This window comes from Excalfactoria chinensis, chromosome 7 (assembly GCF_039878825.1).
Source record: "Excalfactoria chinensis isolate bCotChi1 chromosome 7, bCotChi1.hap2, whole genome shotgun sequence".
NCBI classification, from domain to species: domain Eukaryota; kingdom Metazoa; phylum Chordata; class Aves; order Galliformes; family Phasianidae; genus Excalfactoria; species Excalfactoria chinensis.
This window is the reverse complement of record NC_092831.1, coordinates 7,366,523-7,389,928: the sequence shown is the minus strand read 5'-3', so window position 1 is coordinate 7,389,928 and position 23,406 is coordinate 7,366,523. Positions and strand designations below refer to the sequence as shown.

Here is a 23,406-nt window from a genome sequence, read left to right as displayed (position 1 = left end):
ACTTGAGACACCGAACAGGCAATCAGCAAATACTTCCTCATTCCATTCACATCCAGACCAGAACATTAATAAATAGAAATATATGATAAGATTCTGTGCCACCAGCAGTGGTTTGTTTTTTTCCCCACATTCTCAGAGACTATTTAAACCTTTAATCTTTTGTATGGCAGCTGAAGTTACCTGGTTTATTCTCTCCCAGCTCAAATACTTCCACTGCAGACTGAAAAGGACAAATTTTCCAAGGCAGCTCAGCATGTTAATTACAATCCAATCACCGCCGCTTTGATCAGCCATTCCTTTTTCAGTTCAGGAACCAAAATGCCAGCTCAGTGATCAAAATTATTACAAGGCGGCTGATGGAAGGTAACTCTGTGTGTTTTAGCTCAGTAGCATTTAAAAACAAAGAAGAAACCTATCAAACAAGGTTACAGTTGTAGTTTAATGCACATTTTGCTTTTAACAGCAATTTGCCAGTTTAAACAGCATAGAGCTTACAACGCTTAATTAGTGAAGAGGTTACAGTGCTTATAAAGTCGTATCTAAAATATACCTTATTTATTCTCTATTGAACAACATTTTAAAGACAGTCTATAATTACATGCTATACAGTAGCAGCATGTTCACACCACTACAGTTAAGGCCGTGTCTGCATTCTCATCTTGGACCTTCTTCAGGGGTTTGAACATATCAGCCATAAAATTACAACGCGGTTTGAAGAACAAAAACGACACATCCAAGATCTCAAATCTTGTAGCAACTTCAGTCAAATAACAACAACAAATAAAAACACACATAATAAAGGACTCCACCCAAAGGTATTTTGGATGACTGCTGCCTTTGCAAGACACGCTCAAAATTTCCAAAATGAAATCGAAAAGGTCGCTGACAGCACAGCCTGATGGTGTTTAGATAATCTGAGTGCAAAGTGCTTTCAAGTGTGTGCCACAAACGCACAACCACCACTTCTCACATACTGCATACATTTTAACGTACACAAGGCTTCGGTGTAAATATTTGGACTGGCAGTAAAAGCAGCTCTATCACCGAATGATGAACACAAGCAACTCGTCTCCGGTTGTACACACTTACTGGTCAGGATGAAAGCGAATTGTTCACCAAGTCAGCACACTGACTGAGGTACCGTGTTTTTCTCTGGTTAGGATAAGAACCAACACCTGCATTTTTATGCCACTTGTACCTTGATAATCCAAGAGAGACTCACCAAGCTGAAACTATTTGTTCAAGTGAAGAAGGCAGATCAGGCCGAATACTGCACAGAAAGGACAAGTTTTCATTCTTAGCGGGATGCCAGAGCCTGCCTATGGAAACTCACTTCATACTCAAAAGGTTTCTTTGCGTTATTCATTAAATGATTTTTATTATCACACAGCCTGATTAAAAGCAAACCTTTATAGAGTCAGGAACCTGCTGCAACGTTCTATGTCAGTTTAAAGTCAAGAGCATCTACAAGTGCTTCCTTGGGCTGTTACCAAACACAAGAGTGCTTTTTGGTGCAGAACTGTCATGAAACCTTAATAAGCTGATGGAAGAATGGAGCTGCAGAACCAAGCTCCAAGTACCAAGTATATCATTTGATTATCATTTTCACACTTTTCCAATCAACAAATTTTCCTTCTCGTGGCCAATGTTTTTGGAAGCACTCCAATGCATACTTTTCAGGCTTAGAATAAGTGTGTAAGACTGAAAAGGAGTTTCCTATTTCAAGCTTTGTGTACAACGCATATACACACCTATTAATAAAAGCTTGTCTGAACACCTATTTGTTCTTTGGACCAACTCCAGTCTCCTTAGGTGACTGTAACATTTCTTATAAACCTTTCATAGAAGATTTAAAAAATATACTTCATGACAGACAACGAACCAGCACACTAAAACAACATTAACACAGAAATAGGAGGAAAACAAAGCAGAGACATTTCACACCAAATTCACTGCTGGTATAGGCTGGCAGAACCCTCTTCAAGTCTCCTTTCTGCCTTCTTGTGCTGTTGCTTTTGTCTCAGGATCTTAAAAGGGAGCTGCAAAGTCAACATGAAGAAATTCCACGTCCATGACCACGGGTCACACTAAAATCCTTCTCAAGAAGAGAACAGATTTAGCATAAGGCCCATTTCAGCTTTGTCCTGTCGGACTTTCTGTGCATAGGCACCTGTAAAATAAGGGCAACATATCTCTACTTCGGACAATTGCTATGAGAACAAATGTATTTGAGTGCCAGGACCACAGCAAAAAGGGCTACTTCAGGCTACTAAGATACAGCCTTTGTCTCCCCTGCAAATGGACCAAGGAAAAGACAAGAACTCTCAGGAATAGCATTGGTAATGGAGGTCTTTCTGACACTATATGGTAGTGGCTGATTAAGTTCAGCAGAATAAAGTTTCATAATAAAAAAATCCTAATACATCCCAACCCCCTGCTGCGGGTTGGTTGCCACCCACCAGCTCAGGCTGCCCAGGCCCCATCCAACTCAGCCTCAAACACCTTCAGGGATGGGGCATCCACAGCCTGCTCCTGCACCTCACCACCCTATAGAGTAAAAATGAATTGCACCTTGTTACTCAATACAAAAAGTAATTTCAGAGAGTTTGTTCACATCTGATCATGGTCCAAAACAAATGCATATCCAAGCACATATACTATTTGTTCCAGAGGAAAAAAGAGCAAAGAAATTCCAGCCTCAGTTTCCACTTCTGTGTTCTGGATATGTGACACTGGACACAAATCACAAACAAATGAAATGATACAGCAATAACCTACACAATTCATATTAAGTCTCCTCATCCGTGATGTGAATGATAGTGCGTTAATAGGCGGAAATCAGTTACTTATTGCATCAAGGCCCACTTGCAATCCATGTACTTCTTAAATGTATTACTAGCTATCATCATGTAAAGAGAAGATCTTCATTCCTAAGTCTGAATCCCATATTTTTCACTGAGCGATTAATAACAAATTCCTCAAAACTTTCAAGATAAAGTGAAGCAGAAGTTGCAGCTACAGAAACATAGTGCAAAGGTTCAGTTTGGCACTGCAACATTATGGACAGACAAGAAGTTACGGTAAACTCAGTTTAGATTTGGAAGAAAAGAATCCTATAATTGAACCGACATTATCAAATGTATTGCATACTATTGTAACTTCACAGTAATCAAAAAATCAGACATTAAGGTTTCTATAGAAGCAGCAATCACAGATTGCAGTAAAATATACCACTGAAGGGGAAAAAAATTGCATTTTGGCAATTTCATAGTCAAGTGCTCCTTATGCTCCTCCAACAGTCATTTGTCAGATATTTTCCTGTTTTAAAGGTGCATACTGTTTCTTCTCAGTCCTCGTGAGACTTCTCTGCAATGACCTTGCATTCATACTGAAAAACAGAAATTGGCAAAACAAGAATAATTATGTACATAACTAATAAAAAAAGGCTATGAAGGGGAATTTTCTACAATATAAACTGAAATAGCTCAACTTACTACTTTACCTAGTTAGCTTGGTCTCCCTAAGTTCTATACAAACAGTGCTGGCTGTGATTTCTGCCCCCGTGAGCAGCAGAAGTAGTACAGACTGAGGAATGGCTTAACTCCTGCCTGAACACTGGTGCTCTCATTTAGTTTCTGAGACAAAAGCACGCACCCCAGCATACAGAGCAAAGCAATGAGCCATGTTCCTATTAAAAGTGCTGATGGCTCACTAACCTAATCAAAAAGCAACAATTACCAGTTTGTACCTCATCCCGCAGCCCCAGTTCAAATTACTGATTGGTATGTACAAAGGAAGCAGTGACTGGAGATCACTAGAAGGCAGTCAGTCCTTCCCCAACACTTACCATTGCCAGCTGCCTGCCAATATTGCCCATCGTTATTCCACCAGCAAAAAATATACATGGCAACCAGGAACGGACGTAAAGGAAATCTGGAGATGTGTATCTGGAAAAGAACAGTTTTTTAGCTCAAACTTGTGCCATACATACAGGAGAATTTTTCAATCACAGGAAACAAATCCGTAGGCTTAAGTTATAGACACTTCAACTCAAAATGCTACTATTATAGAAACGTAACTGCTTAAAGTAACTAACATTGTTGATAAAAGCAGCGATTTTACTGAAATACACAACTCCCAACTGAAAGTCTTAATACAGAGCTTTCACAAATGTATTTTACTCCCCAAATTAAGTTCTGACTGTTTTACAATTCATATCAAATTCATCCCCTTCTGACTTTGTATTACAGATTCAGGATACTATTAGTTAGCCTCAAAGAAATAAATACTTACTGATAAACTCCATTGTAGACCAGAAGCTGTGACACCAATGTGGCCAGGAAAGCAATTCCTACTCCAAGACCAAAGCCACTTCGTGATCTATCAAACGTCCACCACAACCCAATTGACAGAGCTGCTAATGTGAGAGACAACTGGATATTGTTGGCAAAATCCACTTTCTGTGTTAATTGTTAAGGAAAAGCTTGGAAATACCAAGTGCAAATGTTAAGTAGTTCTCTTGGTTCTGTTCATCATACTTTAACATAACAGTCTTTCCCACCATAAAAAATACAGCAGTAGCTGTATCTGTTACCACACACCTATGATGAAGGAAATAAGCCTTGTAAATGTTGCCAGCATATCAGGAAACAACTGAAGTCTCTTCTTCATGTTTTTAGTGTCTTAGTACTGTAAAAGAGCCAGGACTATATACCTGCCAAATAACACTACAGTTTCAGATGCAGAAAAAAATGCACATTATTACTGTTCAGAATAAGGACTTGCCATCCTTTCCTGCTCCTCTATTGCACTATGCATAAAATCTTAATTCTGCCATTAGACTCCTTTAAATGACAGAGATTTACTGGAGGGGAAAAAAAGAAGATACTTGTCACTCTTTCTTCTATCATGTTTAAATGACATGGTAGCTTGCATTCAGCGTAACATTAAGTGCTTTCCTAAAAATGAAACATAGATAATATTAACATGAAAGTATTCAACACTGAGTATCAGATTTATGAAACCTATAATAATGACTGAAGCTATTTGTATTGTTTCACCTTCCTCAAAATGTTTTGGAAATACCAACTCATCCTCACTATTTGTTTCCAAGAGAGAGTGCTGAAAAGGAGGCTGCTGAGTTTCAAAAGTCTGAAAGCAAATTTGTGGGATGAAAACCTAAAATCACTGTCCTACTTTCTCACAACGGCCCGGAGGGAGCTACAGGAAATTAGAAGTTCAACTAATAAGTAAAATTAATCAATTACAGGGTAAAAATCAATAGCATCAGAAAACATGCCAAATGACCCAAGACCACACCAATATGGTAATGTGCAGAGCCAATAATAAACTAAAAAGACAGCTTTCTGGGAGAGCTGTCAAGGAGGAAGCACAGACAGTACATTAATGTTATTCTGGAAGTTTTGCAACAGCTGTTAGAAAACTGCAAGGTTTGTTGCAAATAACTTGAACCATGTGAAGAAACGCTGTCAATTCTCTCACATTTCTTCAAAGCAACAAAGTTGTATTTGCTCACAGAGCAGGTATAGATCAAGGCTGATGAGAACTACAGGACTATATCAACAGATCTTTGAGAAAAAGAAAACAAACAAGGTTTGTGAGAGACACCACGAATGACTCAACTTCGACAGCCCCAGCTTGTCTGGCCGTGCTGGATTGGTTTTGCTCCCACAAGCCATCCTTGCAACAACAACAAAACTATCCAAGGGCCACCTCAGTAAGAGCTCTGTCAGCTCTCACATCATTCACCGAACCTGTGCTCTTTTCCTGTAAATCAGGAAATTCAGTAGCCTCTTTTAGCACTCCCACCACACATTTCTGCTGTGTTGGAGCTGACAGGGAAAGGAATGAGCTCAGAGAATACAAACATCCTTTCAAAACAGTTTACACCACAAGAAAGGTAACTATCCTCTCAGCATTGAGGCCACATCTGTGGAACGGGGTAACACCTGAAAAATGCAGTTTCATTGGAACACAGGATACAGCGCTGGCATGATTTATTCCCACAAAGACTGCTACACACCGCATTACACTGGACCATTCTCTCTTAAATTTATGTGGCTCTCCCAGATGTCTGTCCATGCACGGGTACAATAACCCAATCACAGCTGTGGAAACATGAAAGAAGAAAGGCCAAAAAAATTAAAGCTCTGGCAATACTCAACTAAACCAAAGACTAGCTTGATTTCGTCAATTGCTGTAACCAAAAGAAATCTTCCAAGCACACGAATGAAAACACACATGGCAAAACAAACACATACACAAGAAACAGTAATTTGAACAATTTCATAGTTTTAACAAGCCCTGTAAAACTGTTCAGCAGCATCTTCAGGCATGGCAGCAGAAGACTGTAAGACTGAGCCAACCAGAAAGTATCTAAGAGCACTGCACCCTACCAGAGTCTGTGCTATCTCAAAGGAGCTCAGAAAGAGTTAATAATAGCTTGCAGGATGGCACTTGTGAAAGTCTCCATATCAAATGTACATGTTAAAGTAACTGCAAAGCAAACACACCACGGTAAGGGAAGAGTGTGATCTGTAACGTCAATATTTGGTGTCTTCTTTTGTTGCTTTACAAGCAGTTTTTGTTTGGGTAGTGTTTTTCTCTTCTTCAATGTTACTATGAAGACTCCAAGTAAGAATGAAAGCCATTAGCCTACAGTAGCTGTTGAATACAGATAGCACTTTGAACCCCACTGAACTGCTCTTTGAACATTTCTTCCTAAATTTATTCTGTATTGCAGTTGCAGCTAAAAAGACTCTTACCAACACAGCTGAGAGTTAACTCCGTTGCTTAATGTCAGACTGGTGCAGCAGGAGGGAGGCAGAGACTGAGAAATCAGTATGGATTGTAATACCCTCCATTTGGCATGCTTTTACAGGTATGTTATAGCAAATGCTCTTTATTTTGCTCAAGAGGAACCTGATCTCCAGCATGAAAATAAACAAGTAAAGCTAGAGAGGAACACAAATTCTCCACAAGCAATTTTCTTGCCAATGTCACCAGGCCAAACTGATGACTAATAACAGGGAAGAATGAAAGACTATCTCTGAAAGCAGTCTCCATTGCCACTGATTGTAAATATGCAAAGTATCTTTATTTTGCTCATAACAATAAACCACACCGCAAAGAAGCATTCACATCAGTTCCAGGAAGGCTGTGCAAGTCAGAAAGGTAACAAAGCAGACAAATTATCAGCATTTACCATAGAGATAGTGTACATGCATGCAAGCATAGGGAATGAGGAAAGAAAATAGGAGAAAATAAGGTCTGATAATGAAAGAAACAACTCAAAGTTTATCAGGAGTCACTTCAGCTGGGGGGGGAAAAAATAAATAAATCAATTAAGTTCCAACTTTCAATCAGGTGGTTTAAAAGCAGGTCGTACAAATACCGAGGAGGTGACTGCATTTTTACAAACAACATCCAGTCTTGCCATCAAAACCACCAACACATGAGGAGCCTTTTGACTGCCCCGTACACAAAATATCATTACTTTACCAGACATGTTTGCCTGGACTGATGGAATCAGAGGGCTACTTGGGGGGATTTCCTTTCAAATCATTTTTCTCTATGCTATATCTGGGCTGTACTGTTTCAACAAGCTATCAAAAGGAAAGCAACTAGACGAGTAGAAAAATAATAAACTTACACATTACCATCAGTGGTATCAACTCAAAAGCTCATTTATTGACTCATGTTGATACCCACAGAAGTGAGCTTCTCAATCTTACCAGAACTATCTCCAGGAAGATATTGCCTTTACTGTGAATGTTCACTAAATCAGAATCCCTCAATCCTGGCTGCTGAAGGCATTACCTTAGTGAAGTGTAGAACTGACCCATGTGTTCAATAATCTTCAGAGCCATGCAGTAAGCCTAATCCCACCATACTTGTAACACAGAATACTCCTTTTGACACTTGAAGATGAGAGAAAAAGGGCTATTTCTTACTGCCTACAGCAGACAACTCACTTAAACTAGCTCCCAAACCACACAGAAAAGCCTCTACTCTCTAAGTGGTCAAGGGAGAAACAGACCATGTTCACATCATCTGACCCAATACACAGATCTAACTGAGGTGCTCTGTGCTGTAACGCGCTGCTACAGCTGCACACACCGCATATCTTGCCTGAACTCCCTGAGAAGCAGTCAGGCCTCTGAGTCCTACAGAGATAAAGCAGTGCCTCAAACTGAACTGAAGAACAAATGGAAAGCTGGACCACAAAATGGAGCATTACTCAGGATGCTTCACTTTGCTTGAAGCAAGCTGCAGCATGGAGCACCATCTGATAAACCCAATACCTGCGGAGCACACTGCTGTAATCCAGCCCTGAAGTTACACGTTGCACCACCTTCTGAAATCTAATAAAACTGTACTCTAACCCAGCAGAAATATAAAGGTTTGTGTTCTGCTAACAAAATCACAGCATAGCAAGTTAATAGAGCAAAAATTTTTGCATACACGTATGCCTATCTGTGAATATTCAAAATGGTTGGGATAGCAACAGAAAGAGCAACGTTGTTGGAGGATGCATTTTTCACTACATCTTTCATGTGAAGGTTTTTCTAACCATAACTCCCTATGCAACCTTTCATCTCCATGCCAGGCATACAAACACAACTGAACTTACCTGACGCTGTGCCACAGCAAGGTGGGACCCACCAAGCTGAGGAGAAGATGCTTGTGATCACATCAGGGGGGAAGAGAGTAACATTTCTCTGGATCTGAAGCAAGTTTAACACTAATGCAAGAAAAACGCCAATAAAAAACAGCACTATACCACGAATTACCAAATTCATGCCACGACTGGTTACAGATGAAATGTATGGACCGCTCTTTTTTGGTAATGTTGGCTTTGCATCATTTTCTGCCATGACTTCTTAAGGTCTCAGAGACATCCGACAGGCTCACTGAGGAAGATTCACTTGTAGATGGGATTTTAATTAGGAGATACCCAAACCCTGAAAAATAACAAAACAAGGGTGAAAAATACAGATAGAAGAAACATAAAGATATAGATATTTCTCCTAAACAAAAGAGATATTTCACTGACTTTTCTGAAGAAGGCAATTAGTTCCTTGAGAGCAGAAGCAACCAAAAATGCTTTATGAAGAAAACAAGTTTTACAACTAGCTGTCCACTAAGAGACAACGTGGGATGGGATAAGTAGGAATGCAAAACCACGGCGATAAGAGAAACAAAACTGATATCAGATGGGAGATAGGCTTGCCTCATAGCAACAATAAATTCTGTTTTGCTTCCCTCCTTTACACAACAACTGGAGATTACGTAATCCAGAAGCACTTAACACAACCCTCAGCTTTGAGACAGCCACAGGGGTTCACGGGTCTCTCTTCTTGAAGAGAAGCCAGAAAACATTTCTCAATTGGAATGAAGGACCTGAGAGAGATTTTTCAGGATGGAGTCAGAATTTCAGCAGTCCCACAGTACATCAACTGGTGTAAGCCCTGATACAGAGCAAGAAACTTGGCTCACCGGAGAAGTAACCTCAGACAAAACCAAAATAACATGTGTTTTGTAAAAGGTATCATACATGATTATGTACCCAAATTGTAAACAGGTACAAAAGAACCTGAGAGCAAAGGGAAGAAGGAGCTCCACCTGCCCATGCTCAGGATAGCTTTCTATATGAGTAACTGCAGGCACCACATGAATGGCAGAGCTCCCATCCCAGCCCCTCTTTACAAAGAAAAAAAATACTGTCAATCAAGAGCCTTGTTATACACAGATTCAGTGCCACACTCATGTATAACAACAGTTTTGATGGACAGCTTAGCCACCTGGAACCTATAAAAAAAACAAACAAAAAAAAGCCCTGACAATGTTTTTAAATCTGGAGCTGCCAACTGGTGGCGGCTCCTGTTAACTCTTACTTATGGCCATGCAGGTGGAACAGGAGCTGCAGCCTTCCACGCTAGCTGACCCATAAGGACAGTGCAGAGGCAGACCTACACTTTTGCTGACCCAATGCCAAAAGGCATGGGAAATACATTTGGGCTAGTTAAGACACAGTAGATAACTCCAACAAAGATGTGAGGCCATCCTGCAGCATCCTCCAGCACTATTCCTTCCAAGAAGCAAAGCAAAAAAAGTGTTCAAATCACATGCAACTCTCTGCTGGCAGTTTGGGGAAGCAGCAGTCCTCACAAAAAACACAAGGCCTCTTCTGCCTGGATGCTTCTGAATGGTATTTGTAACCACAAACACATCCTGGTGAGGCAGAGGGGGAAGAGGGCAACCAGGGTGCCTGGTTCTGAGTCAGCAGCCTGACTCACACTGAGCACTGAGATGTCTGCAGCAGGGCTGGCATCTGCAGCATGCTTCCTTCCAGCAAAAAGGAGGTGCTCCAGGTTTTGCTTTCCCCTCCTCCGGATGGCACAGTGGCAGAGCTGAGATAATACATTTAGCCTCCAGGAAAGAAAGCAGGGAATGGTGAACGAATCACACCTTCAGATGAGAACCTTCCTCGCCCCGGGAACTTTGCCCACAGATGATGGCAGGAATATACACAATTCTTAGGGGAAGTCTTATAACTACAAGATATCAGAGACGCTCCTTATCTCATTTCTTCCTAGGAAAACAAACTAAACTGACTCTCTACTTTCTTCATTACCCCAACAGCTCCTAAGTCTGAACATTCCTTATTCTCTACTGTATGAACAGAGCTGATATATGCAATTCCAAGTGTGGATCTCTCAGCCTTGTACAAGGAAGTTCCCACTTTGTGCCAACTTTAAGTTCTGCTGCAGCACACAGACCACCTTTGCTTTTTTGCACTCCCATTAAGTAGCAGCTCAGCTCACATCCTGTGATCCATCACTACTCCCTAGTCTTTCCTTTCTCCTGTTGGCAGCCTCTTGTTTCTTAGTACCAGCTCCAAACCTTGCACATTACATTTTATCCCACACACACTGCTCTGACACTCAATGTGATTCCATTTTTCCTGCAGGATAGCTGTCATCTTTGACCCTGCAAACATTTCCCAACTTTAAGTCATCAGCAAATATCAACACTATGACCCTATTTTGTGCAAAGTCATCAACTAAAGCATTAAGCAAGACCAACTCAACTCCCAGTCTTTGAGGAAATCTATTAATAATTTCCCTGCAGCGATTATTTCCCTATTTTATAATCATCTCTTGATATCTCCCTCTAACAAGACTCTGCTTCTTGTAATTCTTTGAGTACAATAGTCTCCAACTTAATTAAGAATCATCAGCTGTCCCATGTGGCACCACATAAAATGTTTTACTTGCACAAAAATTGATCAGATCTTACATTTCCTGCCTCCCCCCCCCATGTCAGAGGATGGGATGCTGCCTTTTTTGCAGCCCCTGCAGCTGGAAGCCATTCGAGGCATTGCAGACTCCAGTGAAACTCATACTATGAGGCAAACTGCTCGATCAGCACAAGGACACTTGAGGTGGGCCAACGCTATAATGAATGTGCTTGGAACAAGTAATGCCAGATCTCCAATTAGTATGACGTGGTGACTTCTGCCCCAGTTTCTCACCCTATACACGTTGCTTCCATTTAGTCTATTATAGATTCTGGGTTTTCTCTGCTGACTGGCTTCTGCCATATCACAGACAGAGAAACTGAAGAGAAGATAAAGGTATCCGCTGATCAAACCCAACGACAGGGCTCTTCACAGCCTCTGACAGTCTGGATATAAGACTCTCAGGCAGAGCACACACTTGCACATCAAAATATTTACTGCTGCTTCCTTTAATGTAGATGGAAATTAAGATTTCTAAAGACATCAACTCCTTCTGGGCTGGTAGCTGGTGATCCACCTTTCAAGCTCTGCATCTTGCACAGGGTTTCCACTGAGATAGAATACTCCATCTACGGAACCAACACTACTTCTGAACCTCTGTCTCTTGAGAACCAGCATTCAAAGCTACAGAAGCACTCAGGAAGATACAGGCTGGCAGGCACACGAAGTCCCTGCTTCACTCTCCCCCTTTGGTGGCACACAGCCCCAGCCCAAGCTTTTTAGCACACCAAACATAGGAGATGACAGAGCCAGGTATGGTCTGCAGGGCAACTGCAAAATGTCCTGTCTGTTTACAGAGTTAATAAGAAAATCATCACCCCTGACTTCTTAAGTCACTCAGTCACTTAACTAGTTTATTATTAGAAGATCCATCCTGCAAATACTCTCCAGTGCTCTATGGGCTCACGAAGAGCTTTGCTGGCTCACAGTGCTTCTCACCCGGTAAGATGCACTACAGAACAGCTCAGCACACCGGAAAGAAGGGACGTATTGCAGCAGGTGGTGAAACAACGGGATACCACCACCACCACCTGTGCCCTAGGAGGGGCAGGGAGCCCGGCAATACCAACCCTACTATTCAGGGCACTGGGCTGGGCAGCCCACCGTTCAGACACCTCGGCAAGCACCCGCGGGCAGCGCTGACGCCTCGAGGCACGTTACGAGGCCCAGCCGCCCAACCGGGCCTAGCCCGCAGGCAGCAGGCCCAGCTGGGGGCTTAGTGCTTCCCGGGGGGGCCTCTCCCTGAGGCAGCTCCAACCCGAGCTCCTCCACGCCGCGCCCTCCCTCAGCGGCCGCCCCCCGCCGAGCCCCGCGCACCCCAGCCTCAGCTCTGAGCCGCCCTCGGCCTCCACCCGGCACGGCCCACCGCCCCCCTCGGCGCGAGTGTCTCCGTAACAGCCCCACGACTCACTCGGCCTCCGCCATCTTCTCCTCCCTCGCCAGTCCCCGCCCCGCGCAGCCTCCGCAGCCTCCCGCCGGCGGGGGCGGGCCGGGCCGGGCGCTCCGAGTGCCGGCCCGCGGGGCGGAGGGCCCTGAGGCGTCGGGCGGTGCGGTGCTCCCGTTCCTTGAGGTCTTTCGCCATCAGGCTTGTGTGGCAGCCAGCCCTCCGCCCTCGGCGTGTGTTGGTCTTACAGCACAGAAGGCAGAAAGCAGCCTGCGTCCCCTGAGTGTTTTCACTTCTAAGCGAAAATGTGAAGTGTAAAATTAAAAAGAGTTTACACGTTCCGGTCGAAAGCAACGTACGTGCAGAGTAAGGGGAGAAGTAAATAATCCAAAATTCAGCCGTGGTTAAACTGTACAACTGGAATGGACTGCCAAAGTAAATGGAAAGAGGTGGGCCTCGGGCTTCCTGTGACATGGTTACACGGCAAGCTGCAGGAGTGGAATGTGGAAGATGAAATACTTCTTAGCTAATGCTGCACCCCTGTAAACCATGACAACCCCAAGCCCAGCTGTCTCGAGCACCTGACTGCAGGGAGCTGCACATGTGCTTCACTTTATTGATTAAGGCAAAAGGAGACACAGCTCATTACTCCAGAAACCGCGTTTTCATCACCAATTTGCGGTCTCTCAGGAGGAAGGTGCAGTGTGAAGCAGGCGACAATCTGCTTTAACCTTTCTTCACAAGTAGACGAGGTCTAACAATAAGCAACCATCATTTATTGTATACGTGGGAAGGTAAATCGGAGCATAATGCTGCTGCGTTCATTATTACATTTATTTCTGTATCATATTTATTATTATTCCCCGCTGAACTTTTTCTGTTCTCACTGCACTGATATTTAATGCAATTTAAAAATGTTTGCACGCAGCCTTCATCCAGGCTTCGTGTTTCATTGCAAACACTTTGCTGAGCTCTCCATATCCCCAGGCTGATTCACAGAGGTTCAGTGCAGTGCAGATCCCATTTCCAGCCCTGGGTTAATGCTTGGATAGAATGAAATTCGTTACTGTGTTTACTACAACCGTAGTACAACAGTATCTTCAGTGATAACTGTAGTTTCTCTGTGCTGATATGTTCTGAGAAACACTGTGCCAGAACACAGATAAAGGAGAGCATATGGATCTGTAATAGACATAATAAAAATGGGAAAGGAAGAGATTTGCAGCAACAGAAACCCATTGTGGTTTGGATGAGCAACGAATGAAGTTTCAGATCATTCAACTTTGGTTGAATCTAATTTTTCTCAGTAACTCCTACTGAGCTTCTTGCCTGAGGCAGAGTAAAGGGGACCAGAACTGTGGGTCCATGTGGGAAAGCCTGAAAACGGAAACTTGATGTACGTGAAGTGTGAGCATTAGAAAGCCTGGCATATGTGGATGGTGAGTACAAATGATGGCTTGTTTTTCCCCCTTCTCTTGACATATGTATAGCCATGTGATGATTTGTCTGTCAATACGATTAGGTTAGCTACAGCAGGGCCTATAAAATCACAACTCTTATAAAAAATAAGTGGATCAAGTACAAAGTATTAACTATATTAGCAGAAAAGTATTAAATGTGATAAAAACCCACAAAACAGTATTGGTGTAAAACTGCCACTCCAAGAACTTTATCAACATTGCCAATATGAGCTAAGAAATAGCTAAAGACTTAGTCCTTACAACCATCTGGTTATGCTAGAGGGAACAATGCACAGAAATGAGAGGAACGTGAGGGGAAAGTAAAGGAAAGTGTCTGGCTAGGAAATTAACAAAATAGATACATCAGCAGATAGATAGATTTGCAAAGAAACAAGCAGGCATATGACTGGCAGAGGAGTGTCATTTGCTCTGCCTTTGACTGGGATTGCTATGGAATATCATGGGAAAAGCATTTTTTCTGGAAGCAATACAGGGCTGTTCATTGTGCTGGCTGCAGAGCATGACAATACAGAATATTCTGGATTTAATTTGGGGAAATATTTTGTGGATATGATCAATCTGGCAATGAAAAGCGCTGCAAAGTTCATACAGAGCAGAGGAGCCTAGAGCAGCCACGTATCTATAGAAAATTGGAATTGCTCTCATGTCCCTTAACAGCCACTTCTAGAAGCTGCTGTTTTGTTAGGGCTCTTGTGGGCTGGTTGCATGATTCAAGACAAGACTGCCTACCTGAGGGTGTGGGACAGTAAATGAAAGGCAGTGGATGAGAGAGAAACACTTAAAGAATGGGTGCCTTGATCCTGAGTGTCTCTGGCATCCTTTAGGCAGGACACTTTGAGCGTGAGCTGTGCAGGATGGCTGACAACTGCAGTGTCATAACATCAAAACCCATCCTTTCCTTATTCCAAGTTCCAGACAATGGCACTGAGCACTGCTGTTACTTGGGGCCTTTAGCTACTACTGCAAAAATAAAGTTGTAAATTACAGATTTATTTATTTTTTTTATTTATCAAAAAATTCTTCAGGAATATAAATCTCCTTCAGAGCCTCCTTGGAAGCTCTCCATGCATACAGAAGGCTTCTGGAGTGCCTTCAGAAATGAAGAATTATAGAACTGGGCACATTTTCCACCAATGCCTTTTATTGCACCAGCTGAGGCTGCTGTCTTGCCTCTTTTATTATCTCCAAAAGAAGGCGTAGTAGCCATCCTCGTTAGCACACAGCTGGGTCACAGGCACCACTCAGTGGCTGACAAGTCCTGCAGCATATGGAAGGCTCGTTATGCACAAAGGGGCAGTGTACTGTGAATGAGTCCTGGGTCTTGGCAAGAACACAGCACACAGAGAACTTCCATAAGATTGATTTTCCAATAGGGTTGGCATTTTAGAGAGGGAAGGGAAAAGGAGACAGCAGCAACATGAAACCGTCAGATCGCGTGCATTCTTACATATGAAAAAGGCTTCTGCTTATCTCAGGTTAGCAACAGGATGCACAATTCCAGGGCTGATATCAAAGGCATGTTTTTGTTTGCGTTATTTGTTTAGCCTCTTGCAAAAGATGCTGGGCTGTCAGCTCCAGAGGCTAAAGTCCTTTGTTTATCTTCTGAAAGGTGCAGCATGAGTTTCCCTGTATCACCGTGCCAGTGTGGCTCTGCCCTGATCTGCTTTCCCCACTCATTCAATACTTGCTAAAATCGATACCTAGGGATTATGTGCTGCCAACCATGGTCATGGTTCCTGCGATATGGAGCCCAGCCCAGTCGGAAGTTGACTGAGATAACCTCATTGCATCACATGCCAAAGAGCTTCACACAGCTGTAGGACTGTGGCATTTAAATAAGATATTGAAAATGCGAAATAACCCTCATCATGTTAGAATACATCCAGCTACGGGATTTAGAAATTAAAGATTTCCTGTCATGTTGTTACAGTGCCATACAACATCTAGATTCAGTAGACAGGCTAAACAAAACTGGGACACTGAACTTCATCAAGATGTTGTTTCTGCAGTGAAAAATTCTGGTCGGTAGCAAAGGCAGTAGAGAAACTGAAGGTATGCATGGAATATATATGGGTATGTTCCAGCTCTAGGTGTGTGTGTCAGAAGTGTGTCATTAGCTGAAAGTGAAAATAAGGTCAGTGCAGATGAATTAGTATATGGGAAAAGGGCAAGAAGGAAATTCATGTCAAATCAAGTTAAAAATAGGTGGCTGAGTGGGTAAGAATGCTATGAGAAATGCAAACAGGAAAAGTGCAATGTCTGAGAGTTAAAGCAGTCCTGCACAGAAAGTTAAAACATTTTGTGAGCTGGATTGAAAATATTCTACATGTGTGTGGCACTGAAGGTAGAAGAAAGTGGTTTCCCTATTGATGTGTTTAATGTTTGGTTTGGTGCTTTACAATTTCTCACTGGCTATGAAATTCAGGTCCTTTCCCTTTATTTCCTTCTTAATCCATTTGTGGAACCTCAGATCCACAAGGAAGCAGAAGACTCTAGCAATGGTGTTTGGAAAGCTCCAAGTATCACAAGACTTGCTGAAAGTCATTAGTGAACACTGGCAATGCTGATTGCATCTGATAATTCTGACCGTATTTCAATTTACATTCAGTTTGTAGGGATACAGACCTTATATTTATGCCTGTAAAAAAGTGACAATAACTAATTTTAACTGTTTTCAAAAGAGGGTTATAGCACACACCCTTATTTTGCTATTTACTTATGGATACACTGTGAGAACCAGTATACTCCTCTGTACTTTACAAACTAGAGAGAGCAGCAAGTTCCTCTGCAGCTGGTAGAGAGAAAACTGGAGTGACTCCTCCTGCTCATTTGATGGGTCTATTTTAAGTTTAAAAACGTTATCATCTGGAGAAAGCTGCTGCTTTCCATCACCTGTTGCAGAGAGAAAAGATGCCAAACCTCATTTAGACGTGTAAGTTTTAGACCTCAGAATAAGGAGATAATGGTGTTATCCTGTGTAATTTGCTAAACAGTGCAGGTTATCTGGGTCAACATTGAGGAATGTTCATGTTGCAACCAGCCTCGGATTGCTGTATGGGGCAGCAGTCACTGCTGGCACTGACACCGCTGTGAAGGACACATTTGGAGCAGTCTGAAAAGTGTCTGTTCCTCTTAGCCAACAGATATCTGTAAATCTGCAGTGACAATTCAAATACCAAAAGTTTTTGTTTCCAACAAATATTTCTATTTTGTGGCAATTTGACTTCCTCTGAAATATGACCTTTCCCTCAGACAGTACAGAGTGCAAAATGCAAAAATAAGCGAGCCAAGAGCTTGCTCTGAAACCAGCACTGTCAATACCAGCTGGGGGATGAAAGGACAGAGCACAGCCCTGCTGAAAAGGACCTGGGGGGTACTGGTGGATGGCAGCTGGACATAAGCCAGCAGTGTGCCCTCACAGCTCAGAAAGCCAACAGTGTCCTGGGCTGCATCAAAAGCAGTGCAGCCAGCAAGGCGAAGGAGGGGATCCTGCCCCTCTGCTCTGTGCTGAGAGAGCTCACCTAGAGCACTGCATCCAGAGGTGGAGTCCTCCGTACAGGAGAGACGTGGAGCTGTTGGAGCGTGTCCAGAGGAGAGACACAGAAATGATCCCAGGGATGGAACACCTCTCCTATGAGGACAGGCTGAGAGCTGGTGCTGTTCAGCTGGAGAGGAGACCTGAGGTTGGCCTTTCAGTATCTAAAGGGGGGCTGTAAGAAGGAAGGGGACAGACTCCTTAGCAGGGTCTGTTGTGATAGGATAAGGAAAATGGTCTCAAATTTAAAAGGGGAGATTTAGACTGAATATTATGGAAAAAGTTTTTTACAAAATACTGGCACAGATTGCCCTAAGATGTGATGGATGCCCTGTCCCTGGAGACACCCAAGGTGAGTCTGGATGGTACTCTGAGCACATGAGCTATCAGTGTCCCTGTTCATTGCAGGGGAGTTGGACCAGGTGATCTCTTTCATCTCAAATGATTCCATAATTCTATCAGGCTATCAGAATCCAACTGGGAGAGGTCCGTGCCATAGGACACTCAGGTCTCACCCCATACTCATGCCATCCTCTTGGCCCCTCCCAGTTACATTAGCACTGAAGCATCCAGAAATCTTTGTACTGGCAGCAAACCAGCAGATCCAGGTCCTGAAGCAAGAGGCAGGTTGTGCTCCAGGCACGCAGCATGGCGCTGTGCTCTGCTGGGAGCACTTCTAGCACATAGCCAGGTCTGGTGTTCGGTAACAGGATTATGTAAGGAACACTGGGATAAATGGAGCTGTAGTTAACAAGAAATTCCATGTAAGTCCCCCTGAAGCTACAAAAAGAGAAGTTTAATAATTGTCTGACTCAGCCCTGTGGGTTTTTCTGAGTCACAGTATCACAGAGGCAATACCAGAAAGGCATATGCTGGAGAAAGAAAGAAGGCAGAAGAATGTAGTAATGCAAACTAATATACTTGGAATTTGTATTGTAAAGTTCTCTGGACTGAAAAATGGAGCCCCTTTTCCTCCTTCATTCTTATTTCACTGTTTGGCTATAACTTTTGTGAGGAAAAAAAGGATTGTTTCTTTATTGAGACCCACCAATTAGTGCCAGCGAGGGGTTGCTGAGCTGTCCCGGCTTCCTGGGAATCTGCTTCTGTTCCAATGTGTCCCTTTCTGATGAAAGCTGGGATTTTGCTGTGTTAAGGTTTGATGTCGTAACTAGAAGCTGGGGCATGAACCTTCTGAACTTCGATTTGAACGTAACAGCAAATGGAGCTGATAACAGGACTGGCCATATACTGTTCTACATACTTCTCAAAGTGGTATGTTTCATGAGGATGATCCAGTGTTTTAGCTTAAAGGTTTAATGAAAAAAGGTTTGAAAAGGTTTGATGGGGAAGATTTTTTGAATTTGTATGTATTTTTGTAGTATCCTGACACACGAGGCAGGTCCTGTTGAAGTACATAGGACTTCATATGAGCTTAGAAAAATATATGTACCAAGCTTCATCACTGAGGAAGATCACTCAACTATGACCAGCCTATCCCGTGTCCTGAGTTTTGTCTGACTGCTTTTTTCCTAAGCTACACATTTTGGACCCAAATTTCTGCTGCCCTTGTAAATTTACCACAGTAAGAATTTGGCCTTGACATTACAGAGAGACATAAATCAAACCTCAGTATTGTGTTTGTGTTTGCATTACTCCTTGTGGGTTTTTATTAGTCTCTTTTCTTTATTTTTCCTTTTTGCTCCAGTGCTTCATTTATGAAAAAAGATGATGAGATTCAGGCTTCTGATGGTGTTTCCATTACCCAGGAATTGAAGTACTCTGAGTAGGCCAGGACTTGCATAAAGATAACCACATACCCAAAGTGAGCTCAAGTACTTTAAGCACAGAAAGATATTAGAACTTGTGTCCCATGCTATTTACCTAGTAGACCTGCAGTGAATTAATGAGTGTTGTCGCAGTACTTTCTCCTCTGGCTCTTCTCAGATGAAAACCTTTTCAAGTAGTAAATGAATTAAAATCATGGGGAGTGTTGAAGTTAAAACACAGATACGCACAGATAGATGCATATATATATAATGAATAGTCAATTCTTATGGAGACTTGATCTAATTCCATCAGATTAGGTTATTCGATGTTTACTTTGTTTTGAGTTTGGATCTCCAGGATAGAGGTTGGACTTCAAATAACACCAGCAACATGCAAAAATGCACCAGCTTCTCAGCTGCTCCCTGTCATTTTTTGATTGTTCTTCCTGAGAGTCCTGTGAAGATCTTCCTTTCCCAATAAATTCAAAGCCGTGTGTCAGCTGCCAAAAGTAGTGTAAAAAGAAGGGAATTTCATGCCCCAGTCTTTTTGAGGCTAATCTGCTTATACAGTTTCTTGATTCCTAGCTCAATATTTCCAACATTTTTGGTGCAACAGAATAATGGTCATGTTTTACTTGAGTTATTAAATTTTAGCTATGTGTTATTAGACAGTTCTGTAGTAATTTGATGTGCTTGAAGCCAGTACATGGGCCAAAATGTGTAATGTTTCATCATCAGATCATTTCTGCTGCTCCAGAAGAAGTGATCTCACCATCATAGCCAGTACTGGTCTTATATCTTGTATCGTCGGATGAAACTTGGTTTCTTGTGGCACATTTACTATTTGCTCTCTAAGCAGAATTTTGGTTGTCCTGGCTTTCTCTTTTGCTGCTTAATAAATAAATACTGCGCTCAAATTTTATTTTTCCTCTTCATAAATAAGAATTCTCATCCTCAATTGGCGGAGAGATGCATCAGATGCTTTACTAGCATTTTATTGTCTGCCTCAGTAACAAATGTGCTGTCTATTTGGAAACACCGTGGCTTCCATTAGTTCACCCTATTCATTTGGCTCAAGTGGACAATAAAACATGCTGAATGACAGGGTGACACTGATGGCTACAGAGCTTTAGAGAAAGAAGCCATTCTGCCTCCTGCCTCTTCATTGGTTTTCCTATATCCGAGTGTACCCTACCCCTTTGTATTTTAATGGAGGCATGGCCCTTTTGATGTATTCCTATTACCTTTCTGTGATTAGCCCAGTGTAAAGCCTTGTCAGATAGCACTGATTACATAATCTTTCCAAAGGGAAATGTGGGTACCAGGATCTCAAAGATTAGAACCCAGCTGCTAGGAAATGTTGATGAAATGTGGTTTTGGTGAATTATTTTACTGCCCTTCAAAGGCATTGGAAAACTGGGTGAGTCCTTTAGAAAAAATATATTGCTGCAATGAGCATAGATGGAAGAGGTGACTGAGAATCAGTGTTGAGGCTAAAAATGACCAGTCTTTGTCTCAGATTAGGGTATAAATTAGTGAGATAATGTATGTTCTATGGAGAAGTAGTCAATTTCAAGTGCACTCCCTCCTTTTCTGAGTACCTTCATTTTATTTCATAAATAGAGATACAGAAAGTGAGAGAGGCTTTGGGTTGGATGCAGTGGCATTCCTTATAGAAATCGGCTCACGAAGAGTTGGCCACAAGCAGTTTGCTAAGAAGGTTTTCATGTTTTTAAAGGCAGAAGACTTAACACAACATTGTTATAGAAATATACAGCGCTCCAGCCAACACATCGCTCATACTCCAGGTGATGTCTGCCTTGTGAGCAGCCACTACCTGCTGGTCATATCTATGAGACAGCTCTTTGAGAGAGATGGCATCTTTTCTCTATGTGCAAGCATCAACACGACATCTAGAAGCTTATGGCTACATTTCTAGGATCAAACTGTGAATCTCTTATCTGTGGTAATCAGCCATTGCTTATCCAAATGACCTCTGTTTGCACTACAAACAGTAAACAATAACAACAAATAAAGACAATGCATTTCCTTGGCTGCCTCCCTTTTCTGTTCCATGAGAGACATTCAAGTACCTCAAGATGGATAAAGGATATAATACAGATGTATTGTGCTTGGAAGTGGTCGTAACAGCAGCACACGCAAGGTAGCTGTAAGTGAACTATCCTGAGGAATGATGGTAGTGTGTGCTCAGAATGTTACATCTCTCCTCCTAAAATTACAGACTATTTACAGCAGCTCTTGGTCGAGTGGGGATTTATTTATGTTGCTGCATGTCCAGATAAATGTTAAGTATGACGTCATGGCGTATTGCTCCATCTCTGCTTGAAGTTACCAGTGGTGAGACATGCAGAACTTTCTTTTGTGACATTCCCATCTACAGATACGTGTGAATTGATAGAAATAACCTTTTGTAATACCCACAGTTTTCTGTAGTTCTAATTTTTATTGTGCCTGCTGCTTGAAAGATGATAAGACTTATTCATAGAATTCACACTCCAGTGGTTTGATAAATATATAACAGTCTGAAAAGGAGTTTCTTGGTGCAGCGCATGTTATTCATCAGGTCTTAGTCTTCCTTGGTTTGGGTTCTAAGGTTTATTCTTTTATTATTTTTATTATTTTTATTTGACATTTTCGTCTGACTTCTCTGATCCTCTCCTTACCAGAATCTACAAGGAAAAATAACACTTGGGACTCCTAAAACTAAATATGGCGTGACAAAAAATATGTTTATATACCTTTATTATATTATCTCTTATTCTCTATCTGACAAATGAGGAGGAAAGAATATTGTAAAGTGATATTCTATAGCAGGCACCACGCTTATCAGTTATTTTCCTTTGACCTTCTGCCTCAGAAAATTAATTCACTTGAGCTGTTCGTACGCTAGAACATTAGGGAAAAAATAATGTTAGCACTAGTGAATATAATCTCTGCAGGAAAGCTGGGCAATTATTCAGTGGTCTAATCTTATCTCTTGTTTCATTTTTATATGGCAAGCCTACATTTAAAGTATTAGATATACTGTGCTTCTGCTCAGTACCTTCAAAGCACAGTAAATAAATGCTGCTAAGTGCCACCATGAGTGAAGGAGCTTATAATGAGAAGTGTGAGTAGACATGTGTGCCATTCATCATCCTGCTCCATCCGATATTGGGGCTCTTTTTATCAGCAGTATTCCTAGCAGTGTCATCACCTCTGGTATAAATCTTCTGTCAGTGTCTGTTGTCCCCGTGCCCTATTAAACTCATGCTCGCACATAATCACTGGATGACCTTTGGATGTCTTTCATTAACCTCCAACCCGAACCCTGCTGGCTTCTCGTTGGTAGGTAAATCTATAACATGACTTTAGCTTATGACTCAACCTTTATCCTTGCTTAATAGTCCTGCCTTTCAATTTTATTTTGTTGTTGTTGTTGTTGTTCTGGTGCAAAAAGATAACTACAGTCTTAAGCAAGAGCTTGGGTTTCAAGGGCTGAAAAACAATGTTCACCTAAGTGTCTGCTAATAGACTTTCTCCTGTTTTCCACTGCTGCTTACTGAAGCTTGTTTGCTGTCAATTCAGGTGAGATGTTAGCCTTGTAAATAAGATTTTTGTTTCTGACAGAGATTTGCTCTCAGCTGTTTCCTTCTTGCCATGTTCCCCTAATCAGGGGTTAGAGGTTGATTAATTCAAATTAAATTGTGCAGCTGTGACACAGTTCAGTCTAAAATTGCTGGTGCCAGAGATGACGGTAGCTATTACGCAGCAATAATAATAATAATAATAACAACAACAACAACAACAATAAGGCAAGATTTTGTTCTGATGAAGTTCGATGTGATTGGAAAAGCATTACTCCTGAGCTCTGTGTTGGCACAGTCTTAACTGTAGAGCCCTGGTCAAGCTCCTGG

At 42.0% G+C, this 23,406-nt stretch overlaps 1 protein-coding gene across 3 annotated transcripts; it reads right to left on the bottom strand.

The window, feature by feature from the left end:
- Positions 1 to 420: 420 nt before the first annotated feature.
- Positions 421 to 12,872, bottom strand: INSIG2 (insulin induced gene 2). 3 transcript variants are annotated; one of them, XM_072342153.1, is made up of 6 exons: positions 12,735 to 12,872; positions 8,654 to 8,984; positions 6,004 to 6,128; positions 4,294 to 4,460; positions 3,848 to 3,947; positions 421 to 3,388 (listed from the first exon to the last, which is right to left on the bottom strand). In XM_072342153.1, exons 2-6 carry the CDS (start codon positions 8,895 to 8,897, stop codon positions 3,347 to 3,349), a joined length of 678 nt encoding a protein of 225 aa, XP_072198254.1. In that variant the 5' UTR covers positions 8,898 to 8,984; positions 12,735 to 12,872; the 3' UTR covers positions 421 to 3,346. The 3 variants fall into 3 exon arrangements, with proteins under 3 accessions (XP_072198254.1, XP_072198256.1, XP_072198255.1); XM_072342155.1 differs by having other exon boundaries at positions 8,814 to 8,984; positions 12,735 to 12,803; XM_072342154.1 differs by having other exon boundaries at positions 12,641 to 12,753.
- Between the last annotated feature and the right edge of the window lie 10,534 nt (positions 12,873 to 23,406).

Excerpts from the sequence above, each read along its gene's own strand:
- INSIG2 (XM_072342153.1), bottom strand. The coding sequence starts at position 8,897 with ATGGCAGAAAATGATGCAAAGCCAACATTACCAAAAAAGAGCGGTCCA. Across the intron at positions 4,461-6,003 it reads GAATAAATCATGCCAGCGCT|AAAGTGGATTTTGCCAACAA; the intron begins GTATCCTGTGTT and ends CAATTAACACAG. Across the intron at positions 3,389-3,847 it reads TTGGCAGGCAGCTGGCAATG|TATGAATGCAAGGTCATTGC; the intron begins GTAAGTGTTGGG and ends TCTGTTTTTCAG.